We start from the raw sequence: 17,396 nt of genomic DNA on the forward strand, positions 1-17,396 counted from the left end.
TACTACTAGCTGACCCGACAGACATTGTCCCGTCTTAACTATGAATTTGCAGCGAGCATTCTGTCAATCGCTGACAGTTATTTCAAACAATTCACAGTTATATAAAATTAATATTTTCGTTAAGTTTTCTTAAATTTTCTGCGCAATTTTTTTAATTTTTACTTCCATAAGAACTTTCTCCTGACAATAACAAACACAACAAAAAAAAATTGTGAAATCGGTCCAGCCGTTCAAGCGCGATGGCGTGACCAAGGGAAATAGTGATTAATTTTTATATATGTAGATGGAATTAATATTATTTTTTTGTTATAACCATCGTAAGTGCTATGCAGGTATCTTTAAGGTTTGGGTTTTCCATTCTATCATGTATACCTGATGGTATTATATCACTCATAAGTGGAGATATTTCAGGGTTTAATCAGCCTCGTGTTGCTATCAATTGTCACATTTGCTGGTGGTAGGATATATTGAAATATATCCGGCACAGCAAGGAGAGACCACTGCACCTGATCGTAAGTAGAGCGGGGTCCAATAGAATGTCAACTGACGAGAGATGATTACCCCTCGACAGTCGACACAATTATGCCGGCCTGTTGGAACCGGATATACACAAGCTGGTCCCGTAACGCGACACATTTACTTTTTAATACTTTGTGTACGGTGTTGGCCGGGCGGACATAAAGGCAAAAAATAAAAACTTTTTAACAAAAAATTGTACCGCCTTCAAAAACCACTGCAATCCAAAAAATATTTTTACGTTATCTATTATATACTAGTTACCAGTATTGAAGTCCTCCTACTTTTTTTGAAGTTGGTAAATAAAATATGATATCTTACCACCAGCAAATTATAATAGCGGCTTCATATTCTTTGAAACATCAACGATAAAACAAAAACATTTTCAATTAATTTAGTTTTAATTTACTACCCTTATCAGATTTAAATAAATTTACAACAAATTTTATTATAAATACTAAGGCAATTAAGACTACAATGAAGACCCCAAGAAGACCCAACACAAAGTCGAGCATGAAGTATTCAGCGTAGGACATGTTGGCGGCGGGTGACTTGAGGTGTTGCGCGCCTTTGTGTCGCAACACGTACTCTGTCCACCACACGGCGCGCTCGAGCGGCGTCTGCGGCGTGTCGTACATAATAGACTTCAACTTCTTTATATTTTGCCTGAACCTGAAACAAATACAAGAAATGCATACAATTACTAATTATACTCAAACTTCTATAAGATTTTACAAAAAAAAAAATCATTCATATCATTTTTATAATCTACCTCAATAAACTGTAGACAAAACTTCACTTCGTAGTAACAAATAAAGTATCTAATTTAACCAACTATTCAACTTATCAATTCATACTATCGCTCTATTTTTATCTGTAATTTATATATCTACGTCCGCAATAAATTGTAACATCTTTAGATATAAGGCAAACCTGTTATGTATAAAATTGTGAGATACTCAAATCACAGAAGATAACAATTTTAACATAGTTAAGTTGCTATATTTTTATGTTTTATCGACTGGACGGTTAAGTATGTTATAGTGAAAAAAAAAGGAAAACGTGAGACGAGCAACTGATCAAGACCATGACACTATACAGTGTGTCAAAGGACCCATTTACGCACACAACATTTCATGCATGTAATAAATATACGCAAAAATAATGATAAGTGAAGGAGTGAAATCCTCATAAATTTCGTTTTAAGGCTCCCGATGTGTGGATGCCAGCAGCTAGCTAGATTTGAGGTATCATACCGATTATTATGTATGACTATCACTTTTAAATATAAATAATTTTCACCTTAGGCTTAGGGGAAAATAATACTCTCTAAATGCGGTACATCCAATGATGATGACCCTTATCCTGTCATGAGGGACCGACTACAGAGAGAGGAAAGCACAAATACCTACGTGCTACAATTCCGGAAAAAAAGTCATACATTTTATATATATTTGTTACGAGAATCGGCTACTGAATACCCTCCTTAAACAGGTCCCTCTACTAACCTTACATACTGTATACTTACAGCTAAGACCAAACTCAGCCATGCCCATCTTTGTAGTAATGGCTGTACTGCATACTAACCTGTTATCACCAGCAACAGTGTTCACTCCCTTCACAATATCATCAGCAGTGAGAGTGTAAGAATCCAATTCCACTCCAATTCCTAGTTTTTCGTATCTATGGACGTTAAACCATTGGTCTCCTAAGATCGGTATGCCGACCAGAGGCACTCCAGCGTCTATGGCCTCGTCAGTGGACTGGAGACCGCCTTGCGTGACGAATAATACTATTTTAGGATGTACTGAAATAGATTTCATTGTTTTATTGGCTCGTGCTGATGGTAAAATAGTTAAACGGGCTAATAATAGAAAGATCTTTATTTGGCCATTGTCTCTGGACTAGATGGCTGAAAAAATCGGTACACATGGCAGTACAGGGATAGATGGTATAATTAATAAGTATACATAAAAAATTAAAGAAAAGATATTTAAGATGCGTACACATTTGTGTACGCATTTTAAATATCTTTTCTTTAATTTTTATACACATATTGCCCCAGCATACCCACTCATACACTCCAACCATCCATGCCTGTAGTATGACCAAAGAGACCACGGGCTCAGCGACCGCCAGGTGGAACGGTCCACCTGACACTGATTTTCAGCGAGGGCTACAGATAATAAATTTATTTTTTATTAATTCAATTAATTATTTTTTTTTGGTAATATTTAACGTACGCATGCAACGTGGCCTTTTCCATAATAAAGAGAGTTTATTTAAGTATTTATCGTAGTTAACAAATTAATCAATTAAATAATAGAAACATCATCCAACGCCTTGAATTATAAAGTATTGTTTGGTATTCCACTGCACTCACCATCCTGAGACGTGAGATGTTAAGTCTTATTATGTCCAGTAGTTACACTGGCTAGCAATGTCATTCAAATCGGAACACAATAGTGACTAAACATTTGGTGTTAGAAATAAATATTGCGTTGGTACTTATCCAGGCGGACTCTAATATATGAGAGACCTACCACTAGTGAACGAGAAATTTGATTCCAATGTCTCATTTACTTCAAATAAGGAATCAATATAAAGTTTCTCCATAATTACTCCTCTCTATAATTCTGTCATCATTATCATATAAGTGATGCTTCATAATATACTATCATACTATTGCACATATACGGCCTCTTACGATAAGAGATACGTCTTAAGTATTAAATAGTCATTTTATGAAAAGTGGGTCTACCACGGTGGTGCGTCGGTGACGTAGTTACATTGAGTGCGCAGTACAACCACTGCTCTAAGGTCCAGGGTTCGGATTCGGGTCAGGGAGTGGCACTTGGATTTTCTGCTCAGCAGCAACCCGGAGTCTGGAATTTGTGCCTGATATGGCGATAGGCTCGCCTTCTGTCACGTCATGGGACGGAACACACTTGACGAAAAGTGAATGCCTTAGTTGAACTGAAGGCGTGATGTAATTATGAATAGTATATTCACATAGAATTACCTAATAAATCCCTCTGCGGAAACCATTTCTGTATCCTTACATTATCTGGAACATTTTCAAGATTATCTCCGTCAAATTTCCATAAAATATCATAAGGTATCTGTCTGAAGGCGTTCAAAAATGCGTCAAGAAAATCCTTTTCCATCAACGATGGATGCACGTTAGTTTCCAAGCTGACGTACACCACGCCATGTTTGGAGTTATCCAGATATTGTTTTAGGTCCTGAAAGATCAAATAATATGTAAACTATATTATATGTATTTTTTTTCTGGTCATCATGCGTTCCCATGAGCAAAGGAAAAATAAAAGTCAAACCCGGTAGAGCCTCGCATACCAGCGAACCGTCGAATGCCAGATATCTGATATTCTTAGTACAGGCCATTTTAAAAATACCTGAAACCGACGGGAATGCATGAAATGATTGAAGAGTGGGGGAAGCATGAGAAGTATGCCAGAATCGTACAAAGTGGCAATCCACAGTCTCTGCCAACCGCTATGGGATAGAGCCGTGATACTTTGTATGTATATTATGTGTAAGCGGCGATAATCTAGTTGGGGGCAGAAGGGTTTGCTATGGCGAAGGTTCGTAGGTTCAAAACCCAAGGGCACGCACCTCTGACTTTTCTAAAGTTATGCGTACTTATACCTACTCTTTCTGTAATACAAGACGTGATTGTGTGTATGCATAAATAAACTAATTAATAAATACCTGTGGAAGTTCCTTCACAGGTATTAGATGCAATGCTCCTAAATATACAACGTTGGGAGGCACGGGACGATTATTGTCAAATATATGAAAAGAATTCAAAAACACCATAGAAGGAAGACCCTTCAATTCATCAATTGTTAGTGCGTCTTGTCCAAATTTAGTATTCACCAGTTCTGATTCGAGTCTTTCTAAATTTTCAAACATTTTCCTAAGGCGATACTCATTGTGGATAGCTTTAATTTTGTCAAAAAATGAAACAGTCTGTAATTTTCCCCTCATCGTATGAGGATATAATATAGGATGTCTTGCCACTGCACCTATCATTTCATAAATCTCTGGATATCCGTAAAAAGATGAAAACACTATTAATGGAGCTTCATATATCTTTGCGAATATGAAATGATAATTCATAAATCCCTCGGCTATGACTAGATCAAACTTTTGTGTTTTATCCTTTAATAGTTCATCTACTTCTTTATTCTCTAACAACTCTTCCACTATTATCATTATAGTTCGTGTCATTTCATCTGATGTCATCGCATCTACATCTGCAATCACTCCTCTTTTCAGGATAGTCTTGGCACTGTCGTTAAAAAATTGTTTAACCTGTATATAAGCTTTGCTGGTGTCTATTTCTGTTATGTTATCTTTTGGTCTGTCTTTCGGTAAGGCTGCGTTTGGTGTTATAACCACCAGTTCGTGTCCTCGCTTTGCCAGTTCCAGGGTCAGCGCTCGGAACACTACTTGGTGACTTATCGAAGGCATTGGAAATACTCCCAATATCCTCGCCGAGTCCACCGCGGAACACAATATTAACGGAATTAGCATAAACATTCTGCTTGTAAATCTGAATGACACTCAAAGTGATATCTAATTTTCTACTATTTAAATTATGTTATTTATACTATATATACATAGGATGAATCGCATGACTTGAATATTTTAAGTGGAGATAAGATAATTGGGCGAATACTTACAAGCACGCTTCATTTTCTGGAGCATTTATCATTTCCATACATGTTGATCTTTTGCTAAACGTAAATGCCTATAAAAATTCAAATATTAAACATATATTAAAATAAAAAACCCTATCAGTATTACTATACTACTGATAGGGTTTTTTATTTTAATTATTTCAACGATTCAAAAAAGGGGTATAGTTTTTCTTTATTGGGGTGTCGGTGCCCGGGGCGAGATTCCGCTATTTGATACGTAGCTTGCCACCCCCGATAGTACAAGGGTGCGAATTGTGGTGCACAGGGAAATTTGGGAGGGAATTTGGATGGGTGTCGGGGCCGAGGGGCGAGATTCCGCTATTTGATATGTAATTTGCCACCCCCGATAGTATAAGGGTGCAAGTTGTGGTGCAAGATGGGGCTAGTTGGGAGGGATTTAGAGAAGAAGGTAGCGGAAGGGTAGGAGCCTCAAAAATTGCTCCAGTGGAGTAAAGAAACAAACAAACTCTTCAACTTAATTAAACAGTATAGAATATAGATAGATAAGAGTGATGTTTCGCTGCTTTCATTTTAATAGTGCGGGTTAGTTAAAATAGTGCGGGCGAATTCGCGTAATGACCATATGCTACAATGGTGCGTTGTACGAAATATAATTTTCACACATTCATAGAAACTAGTAGAGTCGCTTACAGTCTGCGGTTTGCAGCTGCGCTCTGCGGTTCGTCGCGCACCTGTATCTTTAATAACAAATGTAGCCAGTGTAACATCGCATCTCTCAGGATGGCGAGCGCAGTGGAATACCAGACAATACTTTGTAATTCAAGGTTTTAGATGGTATTACTACTGTTTATGGGCGGTCGTATTGCTTACCATCAGGCGAATGGCAAGCTCGTCTCGTCGTTCAATGCAACATTTTTTTTTATTGTACATATATTTATAAAGTTAAACATTTTTAAAAAGTTTGTCGTTACATCCTTATCTCCTTTGATAACATAAAATGAGCTTTAGCCTTAAAAAGTTTTTGGGTAATAAAACATATTTCCTATTAAATTAAATTAAGTAAGACCACAAAAAACATTTTTTTTATTCGATGGCACGCCATCGTGGTCTCTTATGGTGATGGTAAGTGAAGAGATGCCCAAAAACAAGTCGACCGGTAAGAAATATACATCCTCGCACGGTCGACACAGTTACCGGCCAGCTTAATGGCTTCTTCACGCTCCGCTCATTTTGCCCAAAGTGATGTTTACGTCCTTTGTAGCAGAAAGTCGATATGCCAATTACTGGACTTTATTACCCCAGTGTTCAAGTTTTCAGTATTCTAGACCACGTCTCCAATACATTGCATGCTCAGCGGTGCAGTTGGCAAGGTTTTGGCTTATAGATTGATTTTGTTTGTCGATAGTTTTAGTTTGAAGGAGCATTGTCAGCGCCTTAGACACGTTTTTATCACCTTTTCCAGATATTTTCTAGTTCTAAACAGTTTCATTGATGTGCAAAATCTGTAAAATCAATTTATTAGAAACAACTTTTAGTTATTATAACTAAATCAAAATATATAGAAATAAATGTGTGTGTTTCCTTTAAACTCCAAAACGGCTGGAGCGATTACAATGAAATTTAATCTAATTTGAGATAGGTTTGGTAGCAATAGGACTGCCAGAAGACAACTTATGTTTTATCTACCTGCAGATAATTAGTGGTACCCGGCCGAGTCCAGGGCACGAGACTAGCGAGATATGACTACCCCCTCGAAAGTCGACACAATTATGCCAGCCCAAACGTACGGAATAATTATTAAAATATCTAAAATCTATATCTATCTACGGTAGCTCGTAATTGGCTTATCTGTTGTATTAATTTCGTCCTATAATTGTTTGTTTTTGATAGCCGTGAGCCAACCAAATATAATAAAATAAAATCGATAATAGTACATACCTTATTGCTTCCCATGTATAATAGATACTAAGATACGTCCTCAGTATTACCAATATGCGGGTAACAGCAAATATAACACACGAGGCGTCGCCAGCTGTCCCTAGAATAGGAATGCCTCATTATAGAACCTGCAATATTGCACCACAAACATATTTTCTTGCATAATTTTAGTTGTTCGTATTTAGAATGCATCTCAATACGAACTCTGACCACATGGCGGGACAACTTATACAAGAGGGCTGGCAGCGACTGGATGCATGAAGCAGCAGACTGGGCTTTGTGGCGTACCTTGGGAGACGTATGTCCAGCAGTGGACTGCAACGGGCTGATGATGATGATAGACCATTTCTAGTATAACATAGCTTACTTTTTATCCCAATAATCAGCTTATGTATGTATGTAATAGATTTAATAGATAGTGCTATGGATCGCCTATAATGACTCAAGGAATTTGTAGTAAAAAAGACTGAAAATGCAGACGGAGCAGTGACAAATACTTAGTATATAAAATTCATAATTTATCATTAAATGTTTTATTCCATTTCGACGGATTGTGACGTAAAACTTTCATTTAGGTTTATTAAAGTCTGAAACACGTGGCAGTTAGCGATAAAATTATACTTTTATTAAAGTTATTCATTTTTTATGTTGTCTAGGAAAGCAGACGGTTAAAATACTTATAATATTCATGTATTGGCCGGCAACATTTATTGTAGATGATTTAAACATCGTCAAATATATTTTTTTTAAAACTTTCTATATTGCGAAGATGTTACTGCTGATTTCTTTACTATTGTGATCCGTGGTAGACACCGCGAGGATTTTGGGGATGTATCCAATGCCTTCGATCTGTCACCAAGTGGTGTTCTCAGCCCTGACCCTGGAATTGGCGAAGCGAGGACAGGAGTTGGTGGTTATAACACCAAACCCAGCCTTACCAAAAGACAGATCGAAGGATAACGTAACAGAAATAGACACTGGCAATACCTATCAAATAATATAATAATAATATCAGCCCTGTATTATATACTTGCCCACTGCTGAGCACGGGCCTCCTCTACTACTGAGATTTGAACCTGCGGACATTCGTCTCGGCAGTCCGTTCCACAGCCAACTAGGCTATTGCCGCTTACTAGGCTATCGCCGCAAATATTAATGAATATTGTAAACAACAATTTTTATTCATTTTTAAAAAGATCAGCGGTTTCAGATTTAATGGTAATGACGTCAGAACACATGATTAAATATATGATGTTGATATTGTCAGACTGTTGATTGTTGTGATATTTAACAATGAAGAATTGAAAGCGCTATTAAGAGACAAAACTCAGAAATTTAACTTCGTCATTGCAGAAGGATTTCTAAATCCTAATCACATTATCGCAAAAATCTTTGATGCTCCATTGATAGTATTCTCGTCTGCGCAAGTATTTCCTGAAGTATTTGAAATGACAGGCGCAGTAGCGAGACATCCCGTACTATATCCACATGTAATAAATTTAGAAATCTCTCGTTTCTCGACAAAATTAACGAGATCTATAATGAATACATCGTTACGAATTGAATTGCTAAACTTGTGAATCTCGAAACAGATTTGCTGAAGAGTGAGTTTGGAGCAGAGGTCCCGATAGTTGATAAACTAAAAGGTCTTGTGTCCTTAATGCTTTTAAATTGTTTTCCTATATTTGATAATAATCGTCCTGTGCCTCCTGACGTTTTATATTTAGGAGGTTTGCATCTGCAATCCGTAAAAGAAATATCCAAGGTAATGTTTATTGATTCTTTAAAATTCTTTATTGTTTACTTTATATTGTTCGACAGCTATAATACATTGGTAGATTGCAAAATACTTATTAAAAAGGCAAACGATTTCATTTTCCTCATTATATTCAAATTTTGCTAGTCACTTTACGTCTGGGAAACTTATTATGACGCATTCATTATTATCATTGTTTGTCTTATTATTATCAGAATAGTTGCCTAGTGGCCAAAATTCGACCACAATTATTATACTCAAATTTTTTTTTTCTACCTCGATGAACGATGAATGATGGACTGCCTCGGTGGCGTAGTTGTATTGCACGTCCGGTACAATAGCGCTCTGAGGTCCTGGGTTCGAATCCCGGGTCGGGCAAAGTGATATTTGGGTTTTTCTGCTCAGTATCAGCCCGGAGTCTGGAATTTGTGCCCGATATGGCGATAGGCTCGCCCCCTATCACATCATGGGACGGAACATACTTGGCGAAAAGTGGGTGCCCTAGTTGCGCCTCTGCATACCCCTTCGGGGATAAAATGCGTGATGTTATGTATGTATTTTATTTTTTCTACTTCTATAAGATCTTTAATCAAACCAAATGTCATTCTAATGCGTGCGTGCAATGTGCTTTAAAAGATTTTTCTTCGCATTATGTATTACATATAATTAAACATCTTCTGCAAATCAATATTTAATCAGTTATTGTAAATTAGTTTCTATGTGATTCATAAGATAGTCTTTAAACGAATCAACATAGCTACCACAAATAAACACTAAAAACAAGTCATCATAATTAAAACTGAAAACATTCAAGCAGTCAAGTCAAATTGTACTCTAACACGGCGCTAATATTTTTAAGACCATGATTTAGAAGTAGGTTCAGGACTGACAGACAACCGGTTATAAAAATAATATTATATTTATTTCGCTGAAGATATTCAATTTCATTTACCTTTCAGGACCTAAATATTATTTGGATAGCTCAAAACGTGGCGAGGTGTACGTCAGTTTAGAAACCAATGTTCAAACTTCACTGATGGGTAAGAATTTATTTGATGTTTTTATAAACGCCTTAAGAGAGATACCTTATGATATTTTATGGAAATTTGATGGAGACAATCTTGAAAATGTCCCGGATACTGTGAGTATACAGAAATGATTCCCGCAGAGGGATTTATTGGGTATGTCAGAGTATCATAATCTGTTTTCTCATTGATTAATATTTTAGCATGAATATAGTAATAAAATCTTGTAAAAATATATTTTTATTCTAAACAATGTTCAAATTTCACTGATCTATAAGGATTTATTGGATGCATTTATAAACTTCAAACTGATACCTTAACATATTTTATTGGAATTCGTCGGAGACGATCTGGAAAATTTTCCGGATAATGTGAGGATACAGAAGTTGTTCCCGCAGAGGGATTTATTGTGTAAGAATTGTAATAATTTACAACGATCGGGAAGTATTGAATTCTGTCATGATTCCTAGATTGGATACTGTATTTCAAATTGTGAAGTTCTTGACGTGAGTTGCCTTTAGTTTCGTATGGAGATTGACCCTGGGAAGGTTATAGGCTACTTTTCATCCCGAAAAAATATATAGCTAGAGTTTTATCTGGGAAAACTCCTTCACGCGGGCGAAGCCGCGAGGAAAAGCTATTGATAAATAATCCGATAACATATTGATACTTTATGCCTCTTCACAATGACTGTTTATAATATGATTTATATTTATAAGTTGAAATCGCAATTATTGCGCAGTATTATTACACGTAAGCGGCGATAGCCTAGTTGGGTGTGGAACGGACTGCCGAGACGAATGTCCGCAGGTTCAAATCCCAAGGGCACACACCTCTGACTTTTCTAAAATCATGTGTGTATTCTTTGTGAATCTATCGTTCGCTTTAACGGTGAAGGAAAACATCGTGAGGAAACCTGCACATCTGAGAAGTTCTCTATAGGAATTTCGAAGGTGTGTGAAGTCTACCAATCCGCACTAGGCCAGCGTGGTGGACTAAGGCCTAATCCCTCTCAGTAGTACAGGAGGCCCGTGCTCAGCAGTGGGCAAGTATATAATACAGGGCTGATATTATTATTATTATTATCACACATACACTCATGCGTCTTTTTTCTTCGCCGGAGGAAGCTTGGCAAAACTAGTTCTTCCACTTTTCGCTTCGGTATTCCGTCCTATGATATGATAGAGGAAGAGTCTATCGCCACATCGGGCACAGGCCTAGACTCCAGACTTAACTGAGCAACGTGATTCAATCTGATTAAATTATTTCTTTAAATCTAAATAAGATATTTTGTGTATCTGTTTTTTAATCGCTTGTCTTATTAGATCCATGTGCCGTGGATCGGGAGGGCAACTTTAGCGAATTATTACAACGCGATTTATCTGAAACTGGGTTCCTAACTGCTAGGCCACGAGCGATGGTTTGGTCAGCAATGTAGAAAACGGTCAATGTAAGAATTTGGCCGAGCGGTAAGAATTTTTTAATTAGTGTAACCCTTTTTTTAGCGAGGAAATGAAATGAAATGAAATGAAATGATTTATTTGAATCTGTAAAATGTTATATATTATTTAGATTCCGTCAATATTAACTCTACCACCAGTTCGGAAAGCAGTATTCACCAGAGAAGAACGGGCAAGAAACTCTGGTGTTGCTCTTTTCAATCAGTTTAGGGTAACAAAAGAAAGAGAGAAGAAAGAACGCCTTATCGCTGTACCAGTGTACTACGGCGCGCTACATGGAGGGGGGGGGGGGTTCAAAAATCTTCAAAAATTGCGTTACGTAATACTTGAACGGCCCTCGATGGAATATTCATGATCATAATGTGGCATCACGTTAAGCTCCAAACATGAGATGTAATCTCATTACAAAAAGTGGAAAATTATACAACAAACAAATTTAACTCGCGGATTATACTTCGTGATGATAGTTTGCGCAAGGATTTTTGCCAGCCCTATATTCTATCTCATAGCTGTATACAGATATTTCTGGTAGGGTGTAAGTCCATGATATTGGCCTAGTACTAGTTGGCATATTCAGATCTCTTTGATAGGGTTTAGGTACACCATAATGGCCTAGTGCAGGTTCGTAGACTTCATGACCCTCGAAATTTTTATTACAAGAATGCTCGTTCAAACACCGAAATTCGGAACTCCTATTCCGATATAATCATATTTTGCATCATTTGGCAGCTCCCGCGTAATTTGCTATATCTTAGGGTTGTCGCAATTTGTTGTGTTGTGTTTTAGAAAGAAAAAAAGATCAAATAAGAGAAATAAAAGAAATTTTACGATAACTCGTTCCAGTTTTATAATAAATACCTATTTCTGTATATAAAGTGTATAAATAAATAAATAACAGATGAGGAATACATTAAATTATTCTTCTTCAGCAGCTTATGTTAGTTTACTGTTAACCCAGGCCTCCTCGAAAGATAAGACCAATCTCTTTGCATACAAAAATTAATAATTACCTACGAAAAGTACTTTTTACTGTTTTGAATGACGAGACGAGCTTGCCGTTAGTCTGGTGGTAGGCGATACGACCGCCCATAAGCAGTAGAAACACCATCAATACCTTAAATTACAATGTGTTGTTTGGTTTTCCACTGCGCTCGCCATCCTGAGACATGAGATGTTAAGTCTCATTATGTTTAGTAGTTACATTGACTACAATGTCCTTCAAACCGGAACACAACAGTGACTACACGCTGCTGCTTGGCAGCAGAAATAGACCTTGCGGTGGTACCTACCCAGACGTACTCTCACATTTGACTTAACGCCAATAACAATACATCAAAAGACTGTTCCGGATTTTTACCATGGATCGTCAAATGATTAAAATCTCTCAGCTCAGCTCCAGAAAGTCATGTCTGCCGTAATCTATAAAATTACCGTGCCTTCCCCCGAAAGACCTTTTCATAGCGTCATGCGCGCGAAAATTGTAGCGTAAATTGGGACAGCGATTTGTGTGATAGCCTAATTAAAAGGGTTTGCGTTAAGGGCTGCGAAGTGTTAAATTAGGAGTGGTGATAACCCTATAATACCCTTAAGGGGACGTGGGCTCCTTTGATATTGTTTATGTTCATGGATGATCATTTATTAATTATTAACAATTTATGGTTTTATTCCTTCTACGGGAGCATATCCGCCTTTTTGCAAATGACAACATTACAAAATCTAAAGTTGCCTAATACAAAAATACCGTTTCTTAAATTTTTGATTTTGATGACGTCATACATACGGTTGAATGAAGTAGTTCCTTTGTCCATCTTACTATTTCCAAAAAAACTAAGACACCGTCATTCGTCAATGTCGTATGTCAATATTGTGCGTGCCAATGCCATGTCAATATTAACGCTTGTCAATATTGTGCGTGACGTGCATGCCAGTTACATAACAAGCCAGCCTAACTCCGTCCAGAAGCGTGCCTAGGAGGGGGGATACGGACGTTAGGTCTTAGTACACCAAGCTAATGTATTGCAAGTCTGTCATAATATATTAGCAATCACTTTATCATTTAAACCCATATGTGAACAAATAACAGTCATTAATCATTTGTTTTAGTACCAATTAGTTTAACGTTAAAAAAGTTCAAACAGGCTAAAATAATATGGATAGAAATGATAACAGAGTTTAATTTTATAAGGTTTATTTATTTTAAACGAAACCTCCATCGTTTAGACCTATTTTGTAAAATAATACGCTTTAGTTTTGAAAATAAAGATTTAATTTATGATGATATAAAAATATTGTTATCTTTTGAGCCGTTGCCCGCAAATATTATAACATAGGCGAACCTGTGTTACCACAAAAAATAGTTTTAATGTTATTTTTTAATATAAACTAGATTTTACTCGCGGCTGCGGCCGTGTAAAACAGTTTTTCCGGGAGAAAATTCCTGCTTTATATTTTCCGGGGTCAAAATAGAGCCTATACCTTCAGTTGGACCTCTAGCAATGTATAGGTGGAAATTGCATCTCTGTCTATGCTGTAGATTTTGCGTGATACATATAAAAACATATAGACAGACAAGAATTCTAAAAACTGTTGTTTTGGGCTCTATTGCTCTAATCCTAGTTTTATTTTCCAACTAATTTTGTAGTTTACTGCGAATTAGCGGTGTGCGTAAATGTATTTCTGTATGACAGTGTGATGGTGCTGCTGCGATGAATTTTCTTTGTTATTATCTATAGTACTGCCCAGTGGCGAAGGATGAAAATTTTCAAAAGGGAACCCGACGAAATATTTTTTCTACAGTTAACATAATATAATACGCTGTCCACAATAAATTAAAATCAGTAAAATAACATAATACTTAATAATTTCCTTCTAACATAAAAATTATGTCTAGTCTCTAAATTTACATAATAATCATATATTTTGAACATAGGTACCCTAAAAGAGTCCAACAAGAATTAATAACGCACCAACACTAATTATACATTCTAAATTATTAAAAATATTTCGCGCCAATAGCTCAACATAAGCCGCAAATTCTCGGGTTACCCTGAAGTACACAGACACGCACGCACACATGTATTTTTACGTCACTTCCAAAACATTAGACAAAGACACCGCGCTGCGTGTGAAAGAGACAACAATATCGCGAGGGAAGCTATGCGCCGCCGGGTTCACTTCGAACACTATAAGGCGCGAGCACTGCGCGCGAGTTACGATTTAACGAATTAATATGAACGACAGATATCATTGAAGTATTGATTTAATTTAATAAATATGAGATGACTTGTTTAATATACTAGTTTTATTCTAGTTATATTGTTAGATATTTCTTTTATTATTTTTAAATAATTTACAAAAGGTAACCCGGTAGGAATCGGCTTGTATGGACGCTTCGCCACTGGTACTGCCAGTAGTACTGCCAGTAGGGCGTGTACGTAGTACATATCGACGGTTGAAGGGTTGGCTTAAGCGACATTTATTTCGACAAATTTTAACTAGGTTCAAAAATACATATAAAAATGCTGATTTTAAATATGTATGAAACTTATACAATAAGCGGCGATAGCCTAGTTGGGTGTGGAACGGACTGCCGAGACAAATGTCCGCAGGTTCAAATCCCAAGGGCACACACCTCAAACTTTTCTAAAATCATGTGTGTATTCTTTGTGAATTTATCGTTCGCTTTAACGGTGAAGGAAAAAATCGTGAGGAAACCTGCACATCTGAGAAGTTCTCTATAGGAATTTCGAAGGTGTGTGAAGTCTAACAATCCGCACTAGGTCAGCGTGGTGGACTAAGGCCTAATCCCTCTCAGTAGTAGAGGAGGCCCATGCCCAACAGTGAGCAAGTATATAATACAGGGCTGATATTATTATTATTATGAAACTTATTGTCTCAAAAAAATGTCCCTTGAGTCAATTAGCCTTTCACCCCTCGATACATTTTGATGGGCGAGTATAATTAATATTACTTTTATTAATATTTATTTTGTTCGAAAATTCCACTATTTTGTTTTACATCTACGTTCGAGTTACTCTATATAAAATGTTATTTTGCAAAAGGTATGCAGTTTCATTTGGTATCGCAATATCAAAATGACTCTATATATAGCTTTGTATATAATGCCTTTAAAATATTCTATTGATAAATGTGGTACAACAACATATTTTTCAAAGCTGTTAGCGTGACCCTACATTAGTTTCGACATATTTGTATTGAGTAGGATGACCAGTATTTGCGATTAGTAGGAGATATTTTTTTAATTTTATTTTGAAGGTTGCTAGAGACAGGAGAAAATATACGGTTATATTTAAGCTAATTATTGCCTTTATGCAAGATTATTTTGTAGTAGAAATAAAATAGTTACTGCTTTCAGACTTCGTTCTGGACACATTCCTCTAAATAGTTTTGGATATTTAATGACAAAGATTCGCCAAATTGTGCCGAGTGTGGTAAGGTGGAAGATCTGTCACATGTCTTAGCGGAATGTGTCCGTAATGAGGCTGAAAGAATTACGTTTAATCTAAAATACAATCTTAGCTTATGTGAAACAGGCATATGTAATTGTATTCTAGCAACCCCTTTGTCTGAAGAGGCAATAATGATGTACAATATTGCAGATATTTATGTTAAGCGTCGCTAATTTATAAGGTTAACCAATGAGGGTGACATGTTTTGATTGTAAACTATACTATAAATATAATAAAGAGAAAAAAAAAAAGATTATTTTGTAACAGAGCCTATACTTCGAATGGACTTTAGACACCATCATGTTAGAATGATTGAAACTATCAAAGATTATGTTGACATCGGTTTACATTATACATTTTTTATAGAGGCATGACAAAGTGACGCCACCGCACCTGATGGTAAGTGAAGTGGTGCCAATAGAATGTCGACTGACGAGAGATGATTACCCTTCGACAGTCGACACAGTTATACCGGCCTATTGGAACCTGGTGTACACAGGCTGATCCCGGAATGCGATACATTGTGCGCCACTATGGCGGGTTTTAACACTTTGTGTACGGTGGTCGCTATCCGGGCGGATATAAAACATATCCTACCAACCACAAAATACTGTCAAATAATTAATATTATAACATATAAAGTGTATTCGTGTATAAAATTACAAACACGGAACATTATTGTATTACTTTTATGACAGTTTGAATATAGAATGTCACGAAAAAACAATATGGCGACAATATTGGTACAATAATGGAGTAATTACTTGTATAGTGAAATGCACAATGTAATTGAATGTAATAACGATTATGTTGCGAAAAACTAGATTGGATATTATTTTATACAAGTAGTATGATAATTATAATTAAGTCGTTCTTCATTTATTATAATCTGTCACCTATCAAGTGGCTCGCGGAAGCCCTTTGAGAACGAACTTTATGAGTATAAAATAAAGTATATTTTTGCATTTCTTTTTACAGTTCGATGATTCATGGATCTAGTGAATACTATATAATGTTGCTCGTATTACCCAAAGAAAGCCCACATGTTATGCAAAGGTGACAGAACCCTAGTGATTTACACACATCTTCATGAACATTATTACATCAACATCGAGCAACATAATCTAGAACTTATTGCATGGCGTTAAATTATATTATAGCCTTTAAAATACTGTGAGAAATCTTGTAATGACCTGTGATATGCTGGTTTAAATATTGTTTTAATAGAAACATAACTTGCGCTATAATTGGCTGCAGAAATACATACTCTAACAAACAAGACAAGTAGCGCCACCTTTATTGACCTTGCAATCAAGCTTATCGCAGATAACCAATCGATGGCGCCACAATCAAATTAAATCGCTCTATGGTTTACTGCAATTTAATAATATAAGAAGACATCAATGAGAGGCTCGGATTAGTGCAGTTCTCAGTGCTTCTTTTTAAGGCTTCACACGGAGACGCTCGCCGGACTTCACTATCGAACAGTCACTTTTTATTATAACTCAAAACGTCGCGTTTTCGGTCAGCTTCAACTGCGTGGA

The 17,396-nt window shown here is 36.5% G+C and overlaps 2 protein-coding genes across 2 annotated transcripts; one reads left to right on the forward strand and one right to left on the reverse strand.

Moving 5' to 3' along the window:
• Positions 1-904: 904 nt before the first annotated feature.
• LOC115450297 (UDP-glucosyltransferase 2) lies at positions 905-5,140 on the reverse strand. The gene is made up of 4 exons (XM_030178296.2): positions 4,249-5,140; positions 3,539-3,761; positions 2,104-2,323; positions 905-1,188 (listed from the first exon to the last, which is right to left on the reverse strand). The coding sequence occupies exons 1-4, from the start codon at positions 5,080-5,082 to the stop codon at positions 906-908; spliced, it is 1,560 nt and encodes a 519-aa protein (XP_030034156.2). The 5' UTR covers positions 5,083-5,140; the 3' UTR covers position 905.
• Positions 5,141-6,338: 1,198 nt separating this feature from the next.
• Positions 6,339-10,057, forward strand: LOC115454598 (UDP-glucuronosyltransferase 2B7-like). Its single transcript, XM_037443282.1, has 5 exons — positions 6,339-6,360; positions 7,952-8,122; positions 8,442-8,597; positions 8,735-8,912; positions 9,862-10,057. Exons 1-5 carry the CDS (start codon positions 6,339-6,341, stop codon positions 10,055-10,057), a joined length of 723 nt encoding a protein of 240 aa, XP_037299179.1.
• The last annotated feature ends 7,339 nt before the right edge of the window (positions 10,058-17,396 follow it).

Source organism: Manduca sexta, chromosome 5 (genome assembly GCF_014839805.1).
Source record: "Manduca sexta isolate Smith_Timp_Sample1 chromosome 5, JHU_Msex_v1.0, whole genome shotgun sequence".
NCBI classification, from domain to species: domain Eukaryota; kingdom Metazoa; phylum Arthropoda; class Insecta; order Lepidoptera; family Sphingidae; genus Manduca; species Manduca sexta.